General features: G+C 42.8%; 2 protein-coding genes across 5 annotated transcripts in view; one reads left to right on the forward strand and one right to left on the reverse strand.

Moving 5' to 3' along the window:
- NTAN1 (N-terminal asparagine amidase) overlaps positions 1 to 6,223 on the forward strand; it is a 222,802-nt gene extending 216,579 nt beyond the window's left edge. For both annotated transcript variants that reach the window (XM_063934359.1, XM_063934358.1), the window contains 2 exons: positions 4,557 to 4,670; positions 5,161 to 6,223. In XM_063934359.1, coding sequence (XP_063790429.1) covers positions 4,557 to 4,670; positions 5,161 to 5,337 — 291 coding nt within the window. In that variant the 3' untranslated portion in view covers positions 5,338 to 6,223. The remainder of the gene's footprint in view (positions 1 to 4,556; positions 4,671 to 5,160) is intronic.
- A 2,379-nt stretch (positions 6,224 to 8,602) lies between these two features.
- Positions 8,603 to 22,952, reverse strand: part of PDXDC1 (pyridoxal dependent decarboxylase domain containing 1) — a 409,736-nt gene continuing 395,386 nt past the window's right edge. For all 3 annotated transcript variants that reach the window (XM_063934357.1, XM_063934356.1, XM_063934355.1), the window contains 6 exons: positions 21,829 to 21,947; positions 20,889 to 21,010; positions 13,086 to 13,178; positions 12,902 to 12,998; positions 12,227 to 12,325; positions 8,603 to 10,525 (listed from right to left, as the gene is read on the reverse strand). In XM_063934357.1, coding sequence (XP_063790427.1) covers positions 10,296 to 10,525; positions 12,227 to 12,325; positions 12,902 to 12,998; positions 13,086 to 13,178; positions 20,889 to 21,010; positions 21,829 to 21,947 — 760 coding nt within the window. In that variant the 3' untranslated portion in view covers positions 8,603 to 10,295. The remainder of the gene's footprint in view (positions 10,526 to 12,226; positions 12,326 to 12,901; positions 12,999 to 13,085; positions 13,179 to 20,888; positions 21,011 to 21,828; positions 21,948 to 22,952) is intronic.

Below are 22,952 nucleotides of genomic sequence, written 5' to 3' on the forward strand. Positions count from 1 at the left end.
ATCTGTGCGAAGGCTTCCTAAAGAAGTCCTCTCTTGGATGCAGGTCATGTTTGCTGAGGAAGTCTGCTTCTCAGTTGTCCACTCCCGGAATGAACTGCTGGAAATGCGCTTACATGATTTTCCGCCCAGCTGAGAATCCTGGTGGCTTCTGCCATTTCCACTCTGCTCTTTGTGCCGCCTTGGCGGTTTACATGAGCCACTGCGGTGATGTTGTCAGACTGGATCAGAACCGGTAGGTCGCGAAGCAATGTTTCCGCTTGCCGAAGGGCGTTGTATATGGCCCTCAGCTCCAGGATGTTGATTTGAATACAAGTTTTTTAACTTGACCCACAGACCTGTGTGACTGCTCCCCCACCTCGGAGGCTCGCGTCCGTGGCTACCAGAATCCAGTCCTGGATGGCGAACCTGCAGAAGGTGAGCACTCTGCAGCCACCATAGGAGAGACACCCTGGCCCTAGGGGACAGGGTGATTAACTGATGCATCTGTAGATGTGATCCGGACCACTTGTTCCGTAGATCCCATTGGAAAGTCCTCGCATGGAACCTGCCGATGGGAATGGCCCCGTAAGATGCCACAATCTTTCCCAGGACCCGAGTGCAGTGATGCACTGACACCTGTTTTGGCTTTAATAGGTGTTTTACCAGAGACATTAGTTCCTGGGCCATCTCTATCGGAAGATAAACCCATTTCTGGTCCGTATTCAGAATCATACCCAAGAAGGGCAGACGAGTCATAGGAACCAACTGTGACTTCGTGATATTGAGAATCCAGCCGAGTTGCTGTGACACCTTCAGCGAAAGTGACACGCTGTTCAACAACTGCTCTTTTGATCTCGCCCTTATTAGGAGATCGTCCAAGTATGGGATAATTGTGACTCCTTGCTTGCGTAGGAGCACCATCATTTCCGCCAATTACCCTGAAATTGGTAATGACAATACTGTACCGTAATTCTCAGGTACGCCTGATGGGGTGGATAAATGGGAACATGAAGGTATGCAGCCTTTTTTGTCTAGATACACCATAAAATCCCCCCTCTTCCAGGCTGGCGATGATCGCTCTGAGCGATTCCACTTTGAATTTGAACCTTTTCAAGTATAGGTTCAAGAGATTTTAATTTTAAAATAGGTCTGACCGAACCGTCCGGTTTCGGGACTACAGCCAAGGTTGAGTAATATCCCCTTCCTTGTTGAAGGAGGGGAACCTTGAGCACCACCTGTTGGAGATACAATGTGTGAATTGTGTTTAATATTATCTCCCTTTCTGGGGGAGAAGCCGGTAGAGCCGATAAGGAAAACCGGCAAGGAGGCACCTCTTCGAATTCCAGCTTGTAACCCTGAGAAACAATTTCTATTGCCCAGGGATCCACCTGTGAGTGAACTCAGATGTGGCTGAAGAGTCGAAGACGTGCTCCCACTGGGGCGGACTCCCTTAGCGGAGCCCCAGCGTCATGCGGTGGATTTAGTAGAGGCCGGGGAGGACTTCTGTTCCTGGGAACTAGCTGTGCCCTGCGCCCTTACCTCTGGTAAGAAAGGACGCTCCTCGTACTTTCTTGTTTTTCTGCGACCGAAAGGACTGCATTTGATAATTTCGTGCTTTCTTAGGCTGTGAGGGAATATAAGGCAAAAGATCAGTTTTACCAGCTATAGCTGTGGAGACCAGGTCCGAGAGCCCTTCTCCACACAATTCCTCACCCTTGTAAGGTAAGACCTCCATATGCCTCTTTTAGTCGGCATCACCTGTCCAGTGCATGTTCCACAGGACACGTCTAGCAGAAATCGACATAGCGTTGACTCTAGAACCCAGTAGACCAATGTCTCTTTGAACATGTCTTATATATGGCAGCATCTTTTATATATCCTAGGGTCAATAACATGGTATCCTTATCTAAGGTTTCAATCTCCGCTGATAAGGTATCTGTCCACGCTGCTACAGTGCTATAAACCCCTGCCGACACAATCGCCGGTCTGAGTAGTGTACCAGAATGTGTGTAAATGGACTTCAAAGTACTTTTCTGCATGCTATCTGCAGGATCCCTGAGGGTAGCTGTATCTTGGTATGTCAGCGCTACCTTTTGGGGAAACGTGTCAACGCCTTGTCCACCCTAGGGGAGGATTCCCATCGTATCCTGGCCCTAGCAGGGAAAGGATACGCCATGAGAATTCTTTTGGGAAACTGCAGTTTCTTGTCTGGAGATTCCCGCTCTTTTTCACACAATTCATTTGGTTCATGAGAGGGGGGAAATGTTATGTCATCTTCCTTCCCTTTAAACATGTGTACCCTCGTGTCAGGGACAGATGGGTCATCAGTGATATGCAAAACATCTTTTATTACAATAATCATATATTGAATACTTTTCTGCCAGTTTTGGCTGTAACTTTGCATCATCGTAGTCGACACTGGAGTCAGACTCCGTGTCGGTATAGGTGTCTATTATTTTGGATAGTGGGCGTTTTGAGACTCTGAAGGTCCCTGCGACATAGGGACCGACATGGGTAGATTCCCTGTCTGTTCTCTAATCTTTTGTGCAATAAATTTACCTCAGCACTTAATTCCACATATCCAGTCAGGTGTCGGCGTTGTCGACGGAGACACCACACACACATTTGCTCCATCGCCTCCTTAGAAGAGCCTTTTACCTCAGACATGTCGACACACACGTACCGACACACCACACACTCAGGGAATCCTCTTACCTGAAGACAGTTCCCCCACAAGGCCCTTTGGAGAGACAGAGAGAGAGTATGCCAGCACACACCCAGTGCTAATACCCCAGGAAAAACACACAATGTGTTTACCCAGTAGTGTTGTAATACTATTATTTGCTGCCAATTATGTGCCCCCCCTCTTCTCTGAAACCCCCTTTCACCGTGGATAATCAGGGGAGAGTCCGGGGAGCTTCCTCTCAGCTGTGCTGTGGAGAAAATGGCGCTGGTGAGTGCTGAGGGAGAAGCCCCGCCCCCTCGTCGTCGGGCTTCTGTCCCACTTAAATACAATAAAAACTGGCGGGGGCTCTTTATATATACAGTGCCTAGCCGTGTATATATATCTTTTTTGCCAGAAATGAGGTTTATATTGCTGCCCAGGGCGCCCGCCCTGCACCCTTACAGTGACTGCCGTGTGTGAGGTGTGTGGGAGCAATGGCGCACAGCTGCACTGCTGTGCGTTACCTCAGTGAAGATCATGAAGTCTTCTGCCGCCTCTGAAGTCTTCTTTTCTTCTCATACTCACCCGGCTTCTATCTTCCAGCTCTGTGAGGAGGACGGCGGCGCGGCTCCGGGACGAACTCCAGGGTGAGACCTGTGTTCTGACTCCCTCTGGAGCTAATGGTGGCCAGTAGCCGAAGAAGCAGAGCCTTGAAACTCACAGAAGTAGGTCTGCTTCTCTCCCCTCAGTCCCTCGATGCAGGGAGTCTGTTGCCAGCAGGCTCCCTGAAAATAAAAACCTAACAAATATACTTTCTGTCAGAAAGCTCAGGAGAGCTCTCTGAAAAGCACCGTCTCCACTGGGCACAGTATCAAACTGAGGTCTGGAGGAGGGGCATAGAGGGAGGAGCCAGTGCACACCAGATCTAAAGTCTTTCTTAAAGTGCCCATGTCTCCTGCGGAGCCCGTCTATCCCCATGGTCCTTACGGAGTCCCCAGCATCCTCTAGGATGTAAGAGAAAAATGGATGGGTTTTACTATGATGAGCATCATATGAGAATAAATGAGGCCTTTTTAACACACTGAACCCCTCTCCTGGTGCAGCACGGACGGTGTAATGGTTAGCATTACTTCCTGACAGCACTGAGGTTATGGGCTTGATTCCCACAGAGGCCCTAATGGTGTGGAGTTTGTATATTCTACCCGTGCTTGCGTGGGTTCCTCCCACATTTCAAAAATACACTGGTCGGTTAATTGGCTCCTAACAAATAAAAATGAACCCTGGTGTGTATATGTGTGCATGTATGTATATATTCAGACTATATATTCTTTGTTACTATAAAATATTTCCGTTGGAAGTGTCTTTCCTGATATTTCATCTTTGGATTTCATTAATTAGATAAAGACTGAACTTTATGTTTATGTGTGTAGGTCTGATATTTTTAGCGCTGTTCACAGACGAGCACTCCAGCTGGAAAATATATTCCTTTGGTATTGTTATGTTTGAATACACTGTAAATGAAATGTGTTTTACAGTAATTTTTCATTGCTACTCAAGCAGTAAATGTTATTAACCATTTGAGACCACTTTATTATAGATGCTAGCGCTGTGTTATTACATTGCCTTTCCCTTATTGGATAGTGTACACTTTCTTCTGGCAGATGTTATCTTTTGTGTGTTTGATTTAGCGCTAGAGTTGAAAAGTTTTCTATTTGTTTCTAAATAAGGAACAGCCCACCCTCCGCTCTGCGAGAGATCATCCGTATAGCTCACAGTCAGGAGATTACAAAGCCGATCGAAGTCCGTATCAAATACACATTTATCTCACTCCCATGTCTGCAAAGATTCCTCATACAAATGCGTTCACTTTAAATTCACCTTTAACATTTTAGTGTTGCTGTCTTTGTTATAGATGGTAAATATTTATGATGCCAAAGCCGAACAACTGAATATAGGTCCCTATACATGGACTACTATACCAAACATTGATTACTGGCTGAAGGAGGACGATGAGAATATTTTACATGTAAGTAAACTGTTCCCTGGCGCAGTCCATTTACTATGTAATGAGTCATGTATTGAAGACCATATAGTCCTGACATTTTAATGACAAGACATTTTCCCAGGACTTGTATGTGTAGCTCTCCTGCCGGGTGTAGTATGGTATGCCGGCGGCCGGGCTTCTGGCAACCAGCATGCCGGCATACCGACAGCGTGGTGAGCGCAAATGAGCCCCTTGCGGCCACGCTATTTTATTCTCCCTCCAGGGGGGTCGTGGACCCCCACGAGGGAGAAAGTGTGTCGGTATGCCGGCTGTCGGGATACCGGCGCTGGTATACTGTGTGCTGGGATCCCGACAGTCGGCATACTGAAGACCACCCCTCCTGCCATAGAGATTCAGAGTTGCAGTACCAGATACCGGTTTAGGAATGCCTCTCTATTCGCATACACTTTAATGCACAGGTGTACCGGGTACAATGATGCACTTCCCTGCTCACTAGTCTCTTATTTTACAGTGTTTTTCTACATCCCCATTGGCAGAGCCGCCACATTTTGTCCAGCATATGAGATCAGCACTCCAGTTTCTGAAGGACAATCCCCATCCTCAGACGTCTACATTTCCTGATGGCAAGCCCCACTCTTACAGGAAGCTAGCCAATGGGCAATGGGAAAGAATCTCCTCTCCCCCATGAGTACTTTTACTCTACATAAACACTACTGTGGACCATGCTGCTTTGGTATCTAGATGAAAGGTCGACAGGTACAAAAGGGTGATATAACAATGGGCGACAAGTATTTTAGGGTGTTTACATATTTTCCCATCTTTGCTTGATTTACTATCCACATGGATGACAATTGGGAATAGTAACCTGTGGCGAGCACAGTGGTAGGGGAGTGAGCCACCTTGCTGGAAGCGTGGCAAGCGTACACATTGCCACTGATTATGGTCACATTTGATGAAGCATACAAAAATAACCCCCCCCCCCTCCCTAAAAAAAAAAAAAAACTTGTCGACCACCCATGTCAACAGTTTGACCCTGTCGACGTCGACCTTATGCATATTGACCATATGGGGTTGACCTAATGACTGTCTACCTAGATCTTCTATACAGCACCAGCTGCTTTCTGTCTATGCAAATTCCTTATGACAGTGTTTGTCATGCAGATCAGTAGCATAAAATAAACTGGCTGAAGATGACGGAGCTAGCTTTGCATATTTCTTTACAATGCTAATATATGTACAAACCCCCATAAATCTGTATAAACTGCATCACTTCTGTGTCCATTAGGAAAACATGTTTATTGTACCCATTACTATACATTGTGCATATTGAGGCAGATGTATTAAGCCTGGAGAAGTGATAAAGCAGTGACAAAGAAGTGATAGGTAATAACGCACCAGCCAATCAGCTACTAGCTGTCATTTTTCAAACCCATAATGATTGGCTGGTGCATTATGATCTTCCACTTATCACTTCTCCAGGCTTAATACATCTGCCCCGTTGTCACTTATTGAGTGTTGTTTTCCAATGTTTAGTCTACAGAGGCTGTCCTTTGATATTAAAATAAGTAAAAGCAGTTTTAGGATTTAGATCTTCCTTTCCAGGTTTGTAAACTACAGTAGTACATGTCTATACCAACATGCTTGTGGACTAAGGGACAGATGTATGGGTTGGGTATGAAATCCCGGCCACACTGAGAATGCAGACAGCTACTAGTTAAGTATTTTACCCCAAACTCCCCCGCAGCTTAACCTAAAACCCGGGGTTCCGTCGGCATTCTCAGCATCGGGATCCTGAATGAATGCCACACTAAGCATTGTAGAGCGATAGATGAGAGAGGTAAAGTACCAACAGCTCTTAATGTAACTGTCATTTTGCAAACATAAGGAGGGTGGAAGAGTCCCTTTACATTAGACATACTGTATTCATATGTTTGAACCAGAATCACTCAAAAAAATCTAGAAACGTTAAATACAAGTTCTGGTGGTGCACCCCTAGAGAAAAATGCACAGAAGAAAAAAAACTGAGTTCCTCCATAAAGAGAGGCTTTATCACGCTCCAAGGGTTAGTACATTTCCCCCGTGATCCATGGCTTCTGTGTGGTTTATTTCTTTTTAAAGTCTCATTTTAAATTCATAAAGCAGTTTCTTGTTATGTAATAGGCCCACTAGACAAAAGTTCTACTAACTACCGTTTGGTTGGACTGCCTGAATAACAAACAAGACTTTCTCGGCCATCTCCATGATATAACGTGCAATAATTCTGATCTGTACAGAGAATGGCATTACTTCCTCACACTGCAGAGGTAATGGGTTCAGTTCTGATCCAGGTCCTATTTGGTGGAGTTTTTAGGATCTCCCTGTAGTTGCTCTGGGTACCTTTTGCCCTTATTTATCAAAGTTTTTTTTGCTGTAAATTTTCGTCCACATTGTTAAATAGGGCTTTTTGTTATTTATTAACACCCCCCCTTCCCCGCGCTGTTTTTCACAGTGCTATTTTTTATCAATGTGCTATGTGCGGCCTCCGTGTGTTCCCTATTTATCAATTGCTGTAGGGCATGTTTTAGTGCTCTCTGCGCTGTTCTCACCTCGCTGGCTTGTCTCTTTTGTTAAATAGCGCTGAGCTCTGTCTCTCCATGGAGACTTCCGTTTCTGCTCCCACGCTCCTTCAGAATCCCTATAGCAACGCTCTGTCCCTCCCTCTTTTGTCTAAAACAGACGCACACAATGTCTGCGGCATCCGGAAGTGATTAAAGCACACGTGCTGCGTCTGTCCGAAGACAGCGTATGCACAAAGAGCCAGCCACGGCAGTGCTGATCTTCATTCATCAGTGCTGCAGGGAGGAAAAAGGCAGCGCTAACAAGGTAAAATTCAGTATCGCTTACCGTGGTATAGCTCATCTTAAATAGATGAGCTCAAATTCCAAATACCATGGTGAGTGATACTGAAAAATAACACTTCACGGGGGACACATTGATAATTGGTATCCAGTCTTTAGGTCGACATGGTCATTATGTTGACATGGTCACTAGGTCAACACGTAAAAAGGTTGACATGAGTTTTTCACTTTTTAAAAAAAAAATTTTTTGAACTTTTTCATACTTTACGATTCATATGGACTACAATTGGGAATAGGAACTTATGCCAAGTGCAGCGGAGCGGGGCACCTTGCCCAAAGCAGGGCGAGCCATTCGAGGGGACACGGTGCACTAATTTGGGATCCCGGTCACTTTATGAAAAAAACGACACCAATTTTTTTTCTTTTTACACTCATGCCGACCTTATGACCGTGTTGACCTGTTCACTGTCGACCATATGATCCACACCCTTGATAAATAAGGGCATTAGTTTCTTCCAGACACAGGGGGTAACTGGCTTTTGATTAAATTAGCATATGTGTATTGCTGTGTGGTAGGGGATATATAACTGCAGTGGAGCAGCGACTGATGTGGATTAAAATGATGAATTTAAGTATTGCTACCCCTCCCAAGTCAGGTTGAAGGAGTATCACTGAAATAGGCCTGTTCATAAGGCTAGCAACTCGAGACTGACAGATGCAGGTAATAATGGTGTCTTTGATGTAAAACTGTTTATCAGTCTATTCTCACACATTCTCTGATAAAATAATGTGTTTGTCCTGCTAAGACTGTCCTGTGTTAGGCTGATCTTTACATCAAAGAATTTCAGATCAAGCAGACAAAACCCGACCTCTAGTGTCTCCATCTCCTCACCCGGGGTAGGGGCTTAACTCTACCTTTCTCCGTGATCACAAAAGCCATGCTGGGGAACAGGTGGATAGTGACAAGTGATTGGCAGCTCACCGATTAGAATAGATACAACAACACAGTCTGCTTTTGTACTTGGTGCTGCGGATGCCTTGTGGCAAAATATTAAAGGATAAGAACTTGCCAGCAACACTCTCCATGACTAATATGAATCAGTCCACATTACCACACAGATGAAAATGTTGACTTTATTCCAACAGGTATATTTATACACAGTTTAATTCAACAAACAAAGGTAAACTGTAATCCACAATCTGAAATATATATATTTATAAAAACAGTAAAAATTATTATTCTTTTTATATAGACTGAAATTGATTTCCGCCCCATGCCCCGAGAGTAAATTAACGTAGACTTCATTGCACCAACAACCAGTAAAACGACCCGAAGGAGGAAGACTCTTTATTAGCACTTTACTCCATAAATTCCAGTGCTAGATGCAATGCATGTCTGCTTGCGATTCCCAACACTTCATTGAAGGACCACCGTACACATCGTGCTATATAGAAGAGCTACAAACAACATACACACATACATTGTTTGACACTGTATTTCCATGTACCATGTTGAGTATATGCTGCTGTTATCACTCATCTCAGGCACACACTATTGTACATCCTCCAGTCGATGTGAAGACTGGAACATGTTCTCATCATCACACCTGAACTATATACCACTCTAAGCTTTAGAAATATGAATATTCTGTTAGGAACTCTTTTATATTAGATAAAATGTGAAGTTTAGTGGTCCTTTAAGGAACAGTAGAAATACGTCATCTGCAGGGCACCTAGATCCATTTAATTACAAACCTTTTAGTTTCAGTGCAAAGAAAATGTGTGATCAACTTGAAAATGCAGTGTTAATATTAAGAAAGAAAGTATTTATTTAGTCTGTGTTCGCACTTTGCCCCACAATGCACCATCACGCTCTATGTTCAGTTTGCCACCAATATCTAGTCACAGGCCTGTGGGTTTCAGTGGAATGAATTGAAGACTACATAGATGATCAACAGAAATTCAGTGTGCATCTAACGTGGTGCTCATCTCTTTCTAAACATTCATTAATAAAATTACTAGATTTTATTTTTAGTCATTAGAACAAGTAAGTCGGTTTCCTTTGTGTGTGTGTCACTTGCAGGAAACACCACACACAAGTTATGATAAAGCCAACGCATTACTCCAAACCTTGCCAGGAGTGTGAACATTATACTGGCAAGCTACATGGAACATCTGGATGGATACCTGCAGGTTGACCATTCTAAATATTAAATAATAGTGCATTTTCATTATACAGTACTGGCAGATTAGCTACAAATAATCAATAAAAAGAGGTTTTAGGATTCTTCAATTAATCTTAGTTATGTACACAGACAAGATTAACCTATTGCCAGAAACCCTACATCTCTGGACCTACAGTAAAACCCTGGCAAGGTGGATAACTAAGTAGATCATTAAAATACACAAACTGTGCAAATAACAAGACTTAGAATGCAAAGTGCAGAACTACTGACCGTTTAATTGAAAGTAACCGCCAATATTTAAATGAAGGTTTCATATGAAGAGTAATAACTTGAACAAAAATTATAATTACAAAGTAAAATGATTGATCCTAAAATCTAACTCTTGACATTACAAGATGTGCAGTAAAAGTAGTTCCCATTTGTAGAAGCAATAGATGCTGACCTCTCTCTGCAAAATAAGCGGATATTTCATTTGTGTTATTTGTGCACATAAGTTAATAATTTAGTACAGTAGTTGCTACTGTAAGATTGCATGGCACGGTTCACATTTCAAATCAGTTAACACCCTTACACCTAAAGAGTTCATCTCTGGTTAAGTATTCAGTAACAAAACACAAACTGTTTTATCTTAGACTTTCAGACTCCACTGTCTTAATGTCCAACGGATCAGGCTCCTGGGATTCGTCACTTTGAGATGCGCTGGACAGGGTGAATGGTTCGCTGGGGCTAGAAGGGGACTGTGGTTCTGGTGTAGGGGCAGCCTCCAGATTTTCTACTTCCTCCAAGTGACTTATTGAGCTGGTCTCGCTTATTGCATCAGAGTTTCTGGATAGCCTTTTAAACAACTTCTGACCTGTTAAAACAACATCAGAGTATTAGTATGAAAACCATGGCTTTCATTCATCCAAATAATAATTGGTAATAGTTAAGTGCATATATATAGTTAAAGGCATATATAAATGTATCTTATTGCTGGTATATGGTTATCTGGTCGTTCGGCATGTGCAACATGCCACAATTAGATGTAGTATGTGACAAACTCGCACTGTCCCCATTCTGAGTATCGACATTGTGACCATCGAACACTCTCACCCAACCATTCATTGACATGACATTGCACCTGCTTGTGACGTCGGTAGCAGGGCACTCATCCAATCGCAGAAACGTAAATGCACCAGAAACAAGCCTTACTGCTTATTGTTCACTGAGCCTCCAAAAGATGATTCAACCCAACAAGCAAGTAAGTGTGTGTGGGTAATGGATACAGTGAAATTGAGATATATATGTATATATAGAGACAGATGTGAACCAATCTTTGTGTTTTGTTTGGTTTGGTTTTAATTCATTGTCAGGTTTTAGTTTTGCCAAAACCGCCCTCATGTGTTTTGGATCTCTATCTTTTTAAACAAATTGATAAAAACTGCTAAAACAAGTTTGTCCTTTTGATTTTTCCTACAGCATTATTAACCTCAATAACATTAGATTTCCAGTCAATTTTGACCACCTCACAGCTCATAATATTGTTCACCAACATAGGCCAAAGGCTGGCTTGCTAAACTAAGCAGCGGCACAAACACACGGCAGTTATTTCTGTTTACAAATGTGTTGCAAATTAGTACTGTATTAGCAATAACCAATCAAACCAACTCACAAGTACTTTCAATAGAAAACAATACAACAGAAAATTATTAAGAATTGTATGTGGAATATCATTGCTCAAAAGCAGTAGTTAACGAACACCAGGTAAAGAAACCCTAAACCATATGTAAAAATAGCAAAAGCAGACGTGAATGACCCCTACACAAGTGCACATTTATTCTCAGTGCCCAATCAGTATCTCCCTCCTGGGAGCCCTAGGCCAATGAAGACTTATACTCTGTGCCCATGTAAAGCCTTGACCAATCAGTCTTTTTGATGAGCCGCTCACTAACATTTTCCAAACCATAAAAACAGTGTTCTGTACCTGCTGGATACAGTGCAAATTTTGGGGTGTTGGACAGTTAAATATTGAGCAGGTTACGGTGCGGGGCACACAATGCAGGTTGGATACAGTGTGGGTCAGATACAGTAGGGGGTAGACATGCCAGCTGTAGCCAAGAAGTAATAGTGCACTAACTAAGACAGCAGGCAAGAGGGTCCTCCCGGTGGTGTTTGTGGAGGTGATAATGGAACGGCGCCCTCAGTGCCTGCTTGTGTGTGTGTGGCTGCATCGCAGCAGCAGCCTCTGGGTTGACAAGAATGCAGGGATCAATTGGCTGAGAGCCATAAGAACAGCTCTCTCAGCAGCTCTTTGATTTCAATGGGACTTTGAAAACGGCGTCCGACTACAAAACCTGCAAGATCTGACAATGGGAAGATCACGTTTTGCCTCATTTTTGGATCCTTGGCAGCTGGGGAGATCCAAATCCCAGATTTACTCTGATTAGGTAAATTTGGGTGAGCTTGGTTATCCAAGAACCGAGCCTGCTCATCTCTAATATACACATATACACACACTACAGAAGTGCTGAACAGTAAGAAGGGGGATTATCAAGGACATTGCTGCACATGGTACCTGGATGCCTCTTTGCATATCCTGAGGTTGGAGTTGGGGGAGGACTTGTTCCAGTTTGTGCTTTGGACACATATGTTGTTTCTGTTGATTCTAGTGACCCTACAGAACAAAAATACAGACTTTGTTATTCAAGTAATATGCAGGTTACAGTATATTGTAAAATGATACTAATAACACTTGTGGGACTCGGTAAAAGTGGTAGGCTGTGTGTAGATTAAAGAGATATCCGAGGTCAGATTACAACACTTTATATTAAAATACCCTTTATATGGCATACAGTTATCAGGTCGATAGTATGATTTCGACATTGTTGAAATGTCGACATTTGAAATCCTGACATCGTGGATTCCAAATGTTAGCGTTATGCTGCGAGTCGGGACGGGGAGGATTAGTTCTCACCAGAAGTATGTGCAGGTACTGCTTAACATGTGACCGCCGGGATATAGAAAGTGCCACTGCCAGCGATACCAGGGACAGACTGTAGACACTATCATGTCGATATTTCAGCAGTGACCACATGCTGTCATTATGAATGCTGACTATATGAGTGTATACCACAGCCCTTTATATGAGCAGATATGATCCCTGGCGCTCTACAGAATATATTTTCCATCATGTACTGTTGGCAAAGCAGCTCTAGAATTATGGTTACAGGGAGAGAGAACAGTATCTTACCTGCTGTTAAGTTAAATGTTCTGCCCTTTGGTGTAGCTTGAACAGGAGAAAGCCAATTGAGCACTGACCCAAACAGAGGGATCTGCCGTAACACACCCTGAGAAACACATAAGATCCAATAGGAGTCATTATAACAGGATCTACCACTATTGGAACAACCAACACCACTGCTCCTCCCTCGTACCTCCTCTAGCAGTCGCTCATCATTAGCCTTTAGCAGCTGTACTTCAGCTTCCAAAATGCCTTTTCTGACTACTTCAGTCATGTTTTCAAGCAGCTGCACAATAAAACAAAGTAAGTCTGATTTAACCTAAGCAAAACATTAGCATTTCCATCTTTACTGAACAAAAGTTTATAGCCAATAGCCAATGGTTTCTCTGCTTGTGCAGAAAGACAAAACTACAAACAAGAAATCCCCTGTAGGTTGTATGACGCACATGACTTATAGGGGCCCATTCAATTGTTTAGTGTGCACCCACCGGGGCTATTCATTTCTTTCCACCTGTTGGGTGCACATTCCCCATATGCGTGCCCATTAGTATTATTAGCTTTGCGTGGCTAAACCCAGTCTAAAGCACATGTTTGGGCTATCAAACTCCTGTTTGAGCACCCAAACAACAACAACGTTTATGTACATTTCAGCTTGCACCTCAGAAGGCTGCATGCATGCCTGAATGGAGCAACATTTGAATTGCTCCATTGGGCGCCATCTAGTGGCAGACGGGGAGACAACCAATTGAATCAGCCCCTATAAATGAGCAGTACAGTAATTGCAGTTCAGCTGGTATAAAGCTGTAACTGTGCCGTGTGAACATCTTAAAGAAAAGGGTGGGTTGTTTTTTTTTGTTTTTTTTAAACAAAGGGCTAGTATAAAATATGGCACAGCACTATTTTTTTGTTGATTCTGCAAGTGTGCTTAATTGCTCGATCTTTCATAGTGGAACCACCATGCTTAACAGAAATGGCATGTACATTAGGGGATTGGCAGAGACTGGTTACAGGTACCTTTACAGATTTAGGTTGACTCCTAAAATACTGCTCAGTTTATCATCATTTGTGTCTTTAACAGATCGTGAACACAAGGAAACAATGAGACTGGCTTTATTACATACATCACTTTTGTGTGTGAATATTTCTCCTTCAGCCATGGAGGACACTGGAGAGAGACCATGGGAGTATAGCAGTGCTAGAGGAGGCTGGGCACTAAAGGGTTAATTTTTAGGACAGCCAAGGCATCTCCTCCCAGCATGCTCTGACACATGCACAAACCAGGCAGTTTTTTTTTTTATAAGTGCAACAGAGTGCTGGCAAAGTTTTTTTTCCACTCTGCAGCTATTCTTATTTTTTTTATTTCTTTTCACAGACGGCGTAGCTGCATGTATTGCTCACGCCACCTGTCCATTCCACAAGCCTAGTGCTGGTGGGCTAGGGATGTTGAATACTTTTAGCAATGACAGTGGTAACCCAAGTGGTTTCCCACCATCGATGGTAGCCATGGACCCAATGGTTTCGTATTTTTCTGTTTAAAGAGGGCTGCTGCAAAGTGATGCTAGGCGTCTCAGCTAGCAGCCCTGCGCAGCCCCGGCTCTTAAGCTGCAAACGTACAAAAACAGCTATGATAAAACCATTGATTACATAGAATACTTATCTACCATCGATGGTTTATACCACCATCGCCATCGGTACTAACCATGGATGGCAGACATGCCAATGGCCATCCCTGTGGTGGGCTGTGTACTGTAGCCACAGGCAGCAGCTCTGCCCATACAGCATCCACAGCAGGCAGGGAGCTGTGACCGTGACTGAAACTCCAGGGAACAAGTAAGCAATCTTCCCACTTGATAGGAAACCAGCTTACAGCGACAGTTCCAGTATGGGCCGGTACTCCGCTCCCTCACTAGACCACCAGGGACATTTTGGAGGGACATAATGGAGAACCATTTCTAAATGGCCAGGGGTCCTTTCAGTGTTTGTCCTCGCTCTCTTGGGCGTGCTGCCTTCCCTGACACTCTCTCCCACAGAACATTTTACAGACCACTGAGGGAGAAGGGGGAGTGGAGAAACTACTGCACTAGTAACAATTGAAGGTATCGCATTAGAACCCCATATTTATATAAACTCTCAAATTAAATCATACTCAGGGGTGCTGCCATAGACAATATAGTTACCCATATACAATAAACCTCATGGTAGGAAGAAATAAAAAATGTCTTTTAATGGCACACAAAAATAAAGAATAATAATTACACACATTGAAACATAACTTTTAATATTTGTTATATATAAAAAAAGCCTGTTACTGTGAAATATTTAACACACTTGAAGGTGAGATTGTGAAGAAAAAAAAAGTGAGAATTAAAAACTACACTGTATCAATGTGCGTTTGCAATGTTATTATATGTAATTATCTTTGGTACCAATGACCTTTATAAAAGTTATCATAAGTGTATTATCAGAATTTAAATTAGATTATTTATAATAAAGTTCTCGCCCATGCACTTGTCAGTGTTCTTTATTTGTAAATTATTAATTGTACACAAAAACATATAATTAACGTTATTCATAGGTCAGCAGATAGAGTTTAAGATCTTTGGTGTGTATCCCCTGATTGCTATAGCTATTTGTTACAGTATCTAGTAAAATGCATTTACAGTGATTTATAGACCATCAGATAGAGTTGGAAGTCTCTGGTATGTATCCTTTATTTGATACAAATATTTGTTAGTGTGTCTGGGAAAGAATGTCAAGGTAAGAAAATGTCAGTGATTACTATACCGCTGGCTGGTATTACCTCCTATATAATAGTAGTGCTATATTACTGGGCAGATAGTAATATGATCTAATATAGTGGTAAAGCCTGTTGATTGATTGCATAGTGTGGGTAACAGCACTGTTTATTATTACAGTAGTACTGAGTACTTAATTCTATAATCATAGACACTGTAAATCAGGATCTAATTACATTTATTATTCAGGGGCTGATCACAAAGACGAAGACCACTGAACCATGTTTCGATATATACAAAATCTAGCCAGATGACATTATGCATCTCTTTTTTAGACATGTGATCAACACGCAGTTCAGTATATTAATCACAGTGTTGGGTAATAAATGTCAGGATGAAGCAAGAATACCTCAGTAATTACTATGCTGTTAGCTGGTATTACAAGGATAGTATCGGGATCCCGGCAGTCAGAATACAGTTAGCGGCATCCCAATTTATTTATTTTATTTATTAACAGTTTCTTATATAGCGCAGCAAATTCCGTTGCGCTTTACAATTTGAAATAACAATAACAAACTGGGTGATAAGTCATAGAGGTAGGAAGGCCCTGCTCGCAAGCTTACAATCTATAGGGAAATAGCAACTTTCCTTGTGTACATATGACTATCTATTGCATAGAATGAGAAGACATGTGAGGATATGTGTGGACTGTACAGAGTGGATGCAATTTGATAGGAAGGTTTATGAAAGTTATGTGGGCGGTTCTGGAATTTGATACGCTTGCCTAAAGAGGTGAGTTTTCAGGGAACGCTTGATGGTTTGGAGACTAGAGGAGAGTCTTATTGTGCGTGGTAGGGCATTCCACAGAGTGGGTGCAGCCCGATGATCCGGATACCAAGGTGGTATGTAAACTAGCCCTAACACCTAAACCTATTTACTCGCAGCCTAAACCTAACCATCCCCCCACTGGCTAAACCTAACACACCCAGAGCTTACCAGTGTGGAGTCCCTGCAGTTCTTCTTTCGGGCACCATCAATTTGATCTTTGTCTGGATTCCATGCAGTGTCAGGATTCCGGTGTCGTTATTCCGACTGCCGGGAACCCGGAACGGCCGGAATCTGACCGGATCCCGTATTACCCCATATAATTACAATGCGAAATTATATCATTGGATGTATTAAGATATTTATTGTATAATGAGCATTAGTGTATAGTCCTAAATTAGAACACCTCAACACTCACTGGTTAAATAGAGCTGGCCGGATATATACAGCAATCATTGGTACCAAAGATTATTACATATAACATTGCAAACACATATTGATAGAGTGTGGTTTTTAATTCCCACATTCCTTTCTTCTCCATCTCACTTTCAAGTGTTAATATTTTCTATGTTTTAATGTGTGTAATTATTATTCTTTATTTTTGTGTACCATTAAGACAAATCTTTTCTTCTTGCCTCAAGGTGCCTGGTCTCCTCTCCCACGCCATGGGCAGGTTATAGTTGGATCTGCCACCTTACCTCATCTTTCAGGTTTGGTATTGGTACAGGCAGACTTTCTATTTCACAAAAGAAACACTTAGCTCGATTGGCTAAAGTTACCACTTAAAGTGGCCTCCCTGAAAGATGCTTCAGACAGGAAACTAGAAGTTTCATGGCGTATCCATGATATCTGCATTAGCAGCAGCTTGGGTTTCCAAAGCTTTGGAGAGATGGGCTGACTCACTCAATGTAATGTGGCTCTTTCTTCTTGTACGCCTGATCTGCTGTAATGGTGGAAAATGTCATGGAGGCGGCAGACTATTTAGTAGAGTTGTCTATGGACTCCAGCATTCTTTCAGCGTGGACTTTAGCTTCAGCAGTGGTGACCAAAAGGGCCCCCTGACACGAATCTAAAAAGGCGTTAATCTCTCTCCTTCAATGGTGGGATCTTTTGTGACCCTGAACTGGGTAAGTTTATCACTTCCAGAGCCACTTCTAAGTTGCCATTCCTACCATTCACAGCCTGCAAGGCAAAGGTTCTTCCATTCTGGTCCTTTTTGTTCCCAAAGTTGTCTCAGGCTCCAGCCTTCCTTTGTGGTCACGTTTCCTCCTTCCATGGTGGAAAGCAACAATGGACAGGTACCAAAGCCTACCCCTTAGCCTGCTGAAAAGCAAACCACATGATAGGTGGCCCCTTGATGGAAGGGCCATCTGCACTTGTTCTGAGAGGAATTGTGGGAGACAATGTCCTATCTTGAGTTCAGACCGTGGTGAGTTGGAGCTAATGTCCTTTCCTTCAAAGAGCTTCCTCCCTGTCGATTTTTCACCACCAGTCTACTTTACGATCTATTCTTAGCAGGAGCGCTGCCAGCGTGTCTCAAGTCCCTTCTGGATTTAGAAGTTATTTCCCATACCCCTCTACATCAAAGAGGTAACAGTTTCTATTAAAACCTCTTCCTCGTAGGAAAACCAGATGTTTTTTCCCCAGACAACACAACTTAAAAATCCCTGAATATTTATACCCAGGGCCCAAATTCAAAATGGAGTCTCTGTGATCATTCTGTAGTCCCTGGGATTTTCTTGCATCCCTGGATGTCAAGGATGCTTATATGCATATTCTAATTTGGTGGAACACCAGTGGTGTCTGAGATTTGCGGTCTTCTCGGACAACTTCCAGTTTTGGGCCTTGTCCTTCGTGTTGATAACAGCTCCTAAAGTGTTCACCAAAGCGATGTCTGTGATGGCGGCTACCCTATAGCTTCAAGGGGCTAGATAATTCCGTACCTGATCTTCTGGCAGCCCAGTCAGAGGTCACTCTGCAAAAACATCTCTCTAACAATTCAGCGGTTTCAATCCCTTATTAAATGGTGCAAGTCCAGTTTGAAACAAACTTAGCAGCTGGTGCACTTGGGAGCCCTGTTAGACACCCAGATTCAATGAGTTTTTCTTCTACGGTGCAAGACTGTGTTGCTACAGACATTAGTGCATGTGAATCCTAGGATGGTATCCACTTTCAACATGGTGGAGTTCACCCAGTTTCATTCGCTTGTCTTCCAGGCGGAACTCTTGGCCAAGTAGAATGACTCTCCCATTCAGATCAAGTCTTGGATGATTTTGTTGCTAAAGGCATGTCACTATTTTCTGTGGTGGCTTGAATTACCTCCTGGTCAATCAGCGGGTTATCCTCACCACCGGGGCAGCCACTCAGGAGGCGACTTTTCAAGGATGTTGGTCGGAAAGAGTATCTCTTCTTCCAATAAACATTCTAGAATATCGGGCAACAACCAAGGGTCTTTCAGTCAAAATCTGCTCAGACAACGCGATGGCCTTTGCCTACATAAATCATGGGATGTAGTCAATATCCCGGAAGTCAGAATACAGACGCTGGGATCCCGACCGCCGAGAATGTCGGAAGAGGCACCAGGGCTATTCCCACTCGTGGGTGTCCATGACAACTATAGAGTGGAAATAGAACCTGTGGCTCTCCCCGCTGGCAGCATTTTGGCAGCTGGGATCCCAGTGTCTGTATTCTGACCTCCTGGACCCTGGCCGCCGGGATTCCATCCCTAACCCAAAAATCATCATGGTTGCACAAAGAGACGCCAAGTCAGGTCAGCAGAATGGTTTCTTCCAACCCTGTCAGCGGTTTACATTCCGGGGGTTGACAACTGGGCGGTTAACTATCTCAGCTGTTAGGAGGTTTAAATGCTCTTCTTCACCAAGAGATTTTCAATCAACTGAATGACCGTTTTATTTGTGGACCTGATAGCCTCACCAAAACGCCCTGTTACTGTTCCAGGACTCAGGATCTGGGGGCATTTCTTCTGATCTTCCCCCTGATATCACTTCTTCCTCAGGTGGTGTGCTAGGTGAAACAGGATGTCAGCACCCTCATACTGGTAGAACCGGCTTGGCCTTACAAAGCGTTGTACGCCGATCTCACACAACCTTCTTTATCAAGGACCGTGCCTCCCCCTGGACCTGGAGCATCTGGCTTTTAGAGGGTGGCTGTTGAGACAGTCCTGCTGAGGGCCAGAGGTTTTTCAGACATTGTGATCAGTACCATGCTCTGTGTGCAAAAACAGACGTTACCTCGGCGTACTACAGAGTTTGGATATTCTACTTCTCCTGGTGTGCTAGGCAGAAGCTTAAGCCTGAGATTGTCCATATTTGAAAGATTTTGTCTTTCTTGCAGACAGGCTTGGATGTGGCCATCCTGCAAGTCCAGGTTTCTGCACATGTTGTTTATTTTCAGAGACGCTTGGCTACTATATCAGCTATTCAGATTTTTCTTCAGGAGGTCATCCACATCTAACCCTCGTTTGTGCCTCCATCTGAGCCCTGGGAGTTGCTCTTGGTCCTCTGGGTTATCTGCAACATTCTCTTTTTGAGCCTTTGGAATCCTGCTCATCTCAGGATTCTGCTGACCTGATTTCATACAGGTTGACCTCAAATGGCTTACATGGAAAAAAGTTTTCTATTGGCTATTTCTTTAGCCTGCCATGTTTCAGAACGGAGTGCCTTATATCACAGGTCTCTAGTCCTGATTTTTCTGGACCACCCACTCTTTCCCTCCGAAAGTTCAAAATTATGGAGATTATTGTCCTATCTTTTCAGGGTTCCAGTAATTCACAGACGTGTCTGGTGTACTTTTATGTTGTGGGAGCTTACCAAATTTATGTAGACAGATCTAGGGACATTTACCGTTCGGATTCTCTTACACATTAGCTGGGCATCAGTGAAATCGATTTAGCAGGTAACCAAAATCGTATTATTACAGCATTCAGGGTGCACCTAAAAATACACTTTACTATAAAAATTAAAATGCATCCAAATAATACACTTTTACCAGCTAGGCAATTAGTTTTTTTTCTGAAGGGAGGAAACAGCAGTGCACCTTACCTAAAAATGGGCACATCTGAGCAAGGTAGGCACATGACATAACAATTTAGATATACAGTAGAATAGAAAAGGTGATTATTATTTTTCTTTACTGTCCACGCACAGTTGCTATAAGATTCAATTTGGATGACAAGTGACATCAGATAGAAGGCATGCCAAGTCTATTAATATAAGATGTGCCCTTCACTCTGACACAGCCAATGCTTTTTGGGTAATATTTGTGTGTGGAAGATGTATAATGATAATGTCAGGGGTTCCCTGCCATTGCACTAGCCAGGGGGCAGGTAGACCTTTGTGCACATACAGGTCTCCCTGCCAGGACCAGCACGTCAATAAGCAAAGACAGACCAATGACACTAAATTGCGAATAGGTACCTTTGTGTTTTCCTCTATGTCTCGGCCCATCGTTGCAATGGTTTCTACCAACTCAGAGACATCCAAGTCTTCAGTTGCCATACCAATGTAAATGCAGTTTTTCTCAGCTCCAAACTCAGGCCCTACAGCAAAGAAAAAAAAACAACAAAATACCTAAAAATATATATTTCATTTTGTATTAGAACAACAGACCTACTACAGACATGGATTTCCATTATTCACCAAACGACTAAAATAGGTAAAACAGAATATTTTGGTCTCTGCCAAGCCTACTGGTCCTTGAAAAACAAAATAATGAAATATCTAGAAAATGCTCTTTGGGGCCTATAGGTTTCCTCATATTTTCATTCATATTTACTAACATCTTAAGTTTACATGGATCAAACTGGAAAATCTTGGAAAGAAAAAACTGCATGCCCCAGTGAGGACAGATTTATATATAGTAAGCTGTTTGGAGAGTAGGGCCCCCTCTGCATATTCTGCAGCTCCTCAAACTGAGAACAGAAGTGGAGCAGGCCGGTCATCTATAGCTACACACACACACACACACACACACACACACACACACACACAGCTCAGAATTTAGGTAAACATTGTTTCTTTATTACAGAAGTGTTTCTTCGTCAAATAGGCCTGTCTAACTATTTTGTCACATATTAACATGCTTTTGGGTCATGCAATTAATTCTTTTGCAGTGTGCTAATTGTTTTTAATGAGTCACTAAAATGAAACGCTTACATCTTTCACCAGTCTTCACTTCCCATAAAAAATTAAAAATGTCATATCAGGCACCCATGTGCTAATGACATCTACCTATAATTAGGCTGAATGGTGGTTCAAGAAAGGGGAGACTAGGTTCAAATAATCAGGGGGACTAATGGTTTAATGTTTCAGAAAGATGAACCACGCTGGTTTCTACGTAAAGGTGCATAACCAATACCGGAAGAGAATGAGAGATCGGACTCCAATTCATTTAGCTTCTTCAGCAGGGAAGCATTAATCTTCTCACGTTCTGCTTCTCGTTTGCCAACATCCAGTTCCTCACTCACATGCTCATACCTGCGGGGAGGAACACTTGTAAGAAAAGAAAAGAAATACATTGCACATTTTTTGTCCAGGAACATAAAAGTGGGCTGATAGGAATAATGGAGGAAGGTAGTGAACCCACAATGAAATAAAGTAGTAAGAAAGAATAAAATAACATAAAATGGAATAAAGCAAAGTGGCTATCACAGGCAGCTAGAGAACAGGCAAACAGCCGATAAGGGTATATAACAGGGAGGAGCTGGTGCTTTTGCTGGTACATTCATAGTGCCAAAGCTCCTGTCACCTCACTCTGGGGCAGATGTATTAAGCCTGGAGAAGTGATAAAGCAGTGATAAATGGAAGGTGATAATGCACCAGCCAATCAGCTCCTAACTGTAAATTTACATATTGGAGCTGATTGGCTGGTGCATTATCACCTTGCAATTATCACTGCTTTATCACTTCTCCAGGCTTAATACATCTGCCCCTCTGTACCTTATTCTATCCAGTGTCCCCCAACCGTATACTAGAAAAATATACATACAATAAATTAGATGTAATAACAAGAAAAGCCACCACTCCAAAAAAAAAAAAAAAAAACTATTCCCAGTAACATAAATAAGAACAGAACCAGGCTAGCTTTCAATCCAAACACCGATCTCACACACTGAATAAAAGAAGTCATGTCAAGGTATGCACTAGCATCTTATATACCGTAACATCTTGTTTGCCTTTAGCCATTACGCTAAGAGACAGAAAAAAAGGTTAACACCCATATATAGGGCTTTTTTAATAGGGCAAAAGGAACTGTAGAGATAGTCAATGCTAGGCCATCCCCTTCACCAGGATTGTACCACAACACATGGGCAGTCATCTAAAAAATAGTCCTATAGAATACTGTTCAACAAGAAAGACATCAAATGCTTTTTTTGGTACAATTAATCCAATTTACAATGAAACTGCTTTTTCATTACACACAGGGGTGTAGTACGGTATGCCGGCGCTCGGGCTCCCGGCGACCAGCATACCGGCGCCGGG

The sequence above is a fragment of the Pseudophryne corroboree genome, chromosome 7 (genome assembly GCF_028390025.1).
Source record: "Pseudophryne corroboree isolate aPseCor3 chromosome 7, aPseCor3.hap2, whole genome shotgun sequence".
Taxonomy (NCBI): domain Eukaryota; kingdom Metazoa; phylum Chordata; class Amphibia; order Anura; family Myobatrachidae; genus Pseudophryne; species Pseudophryne corroboree.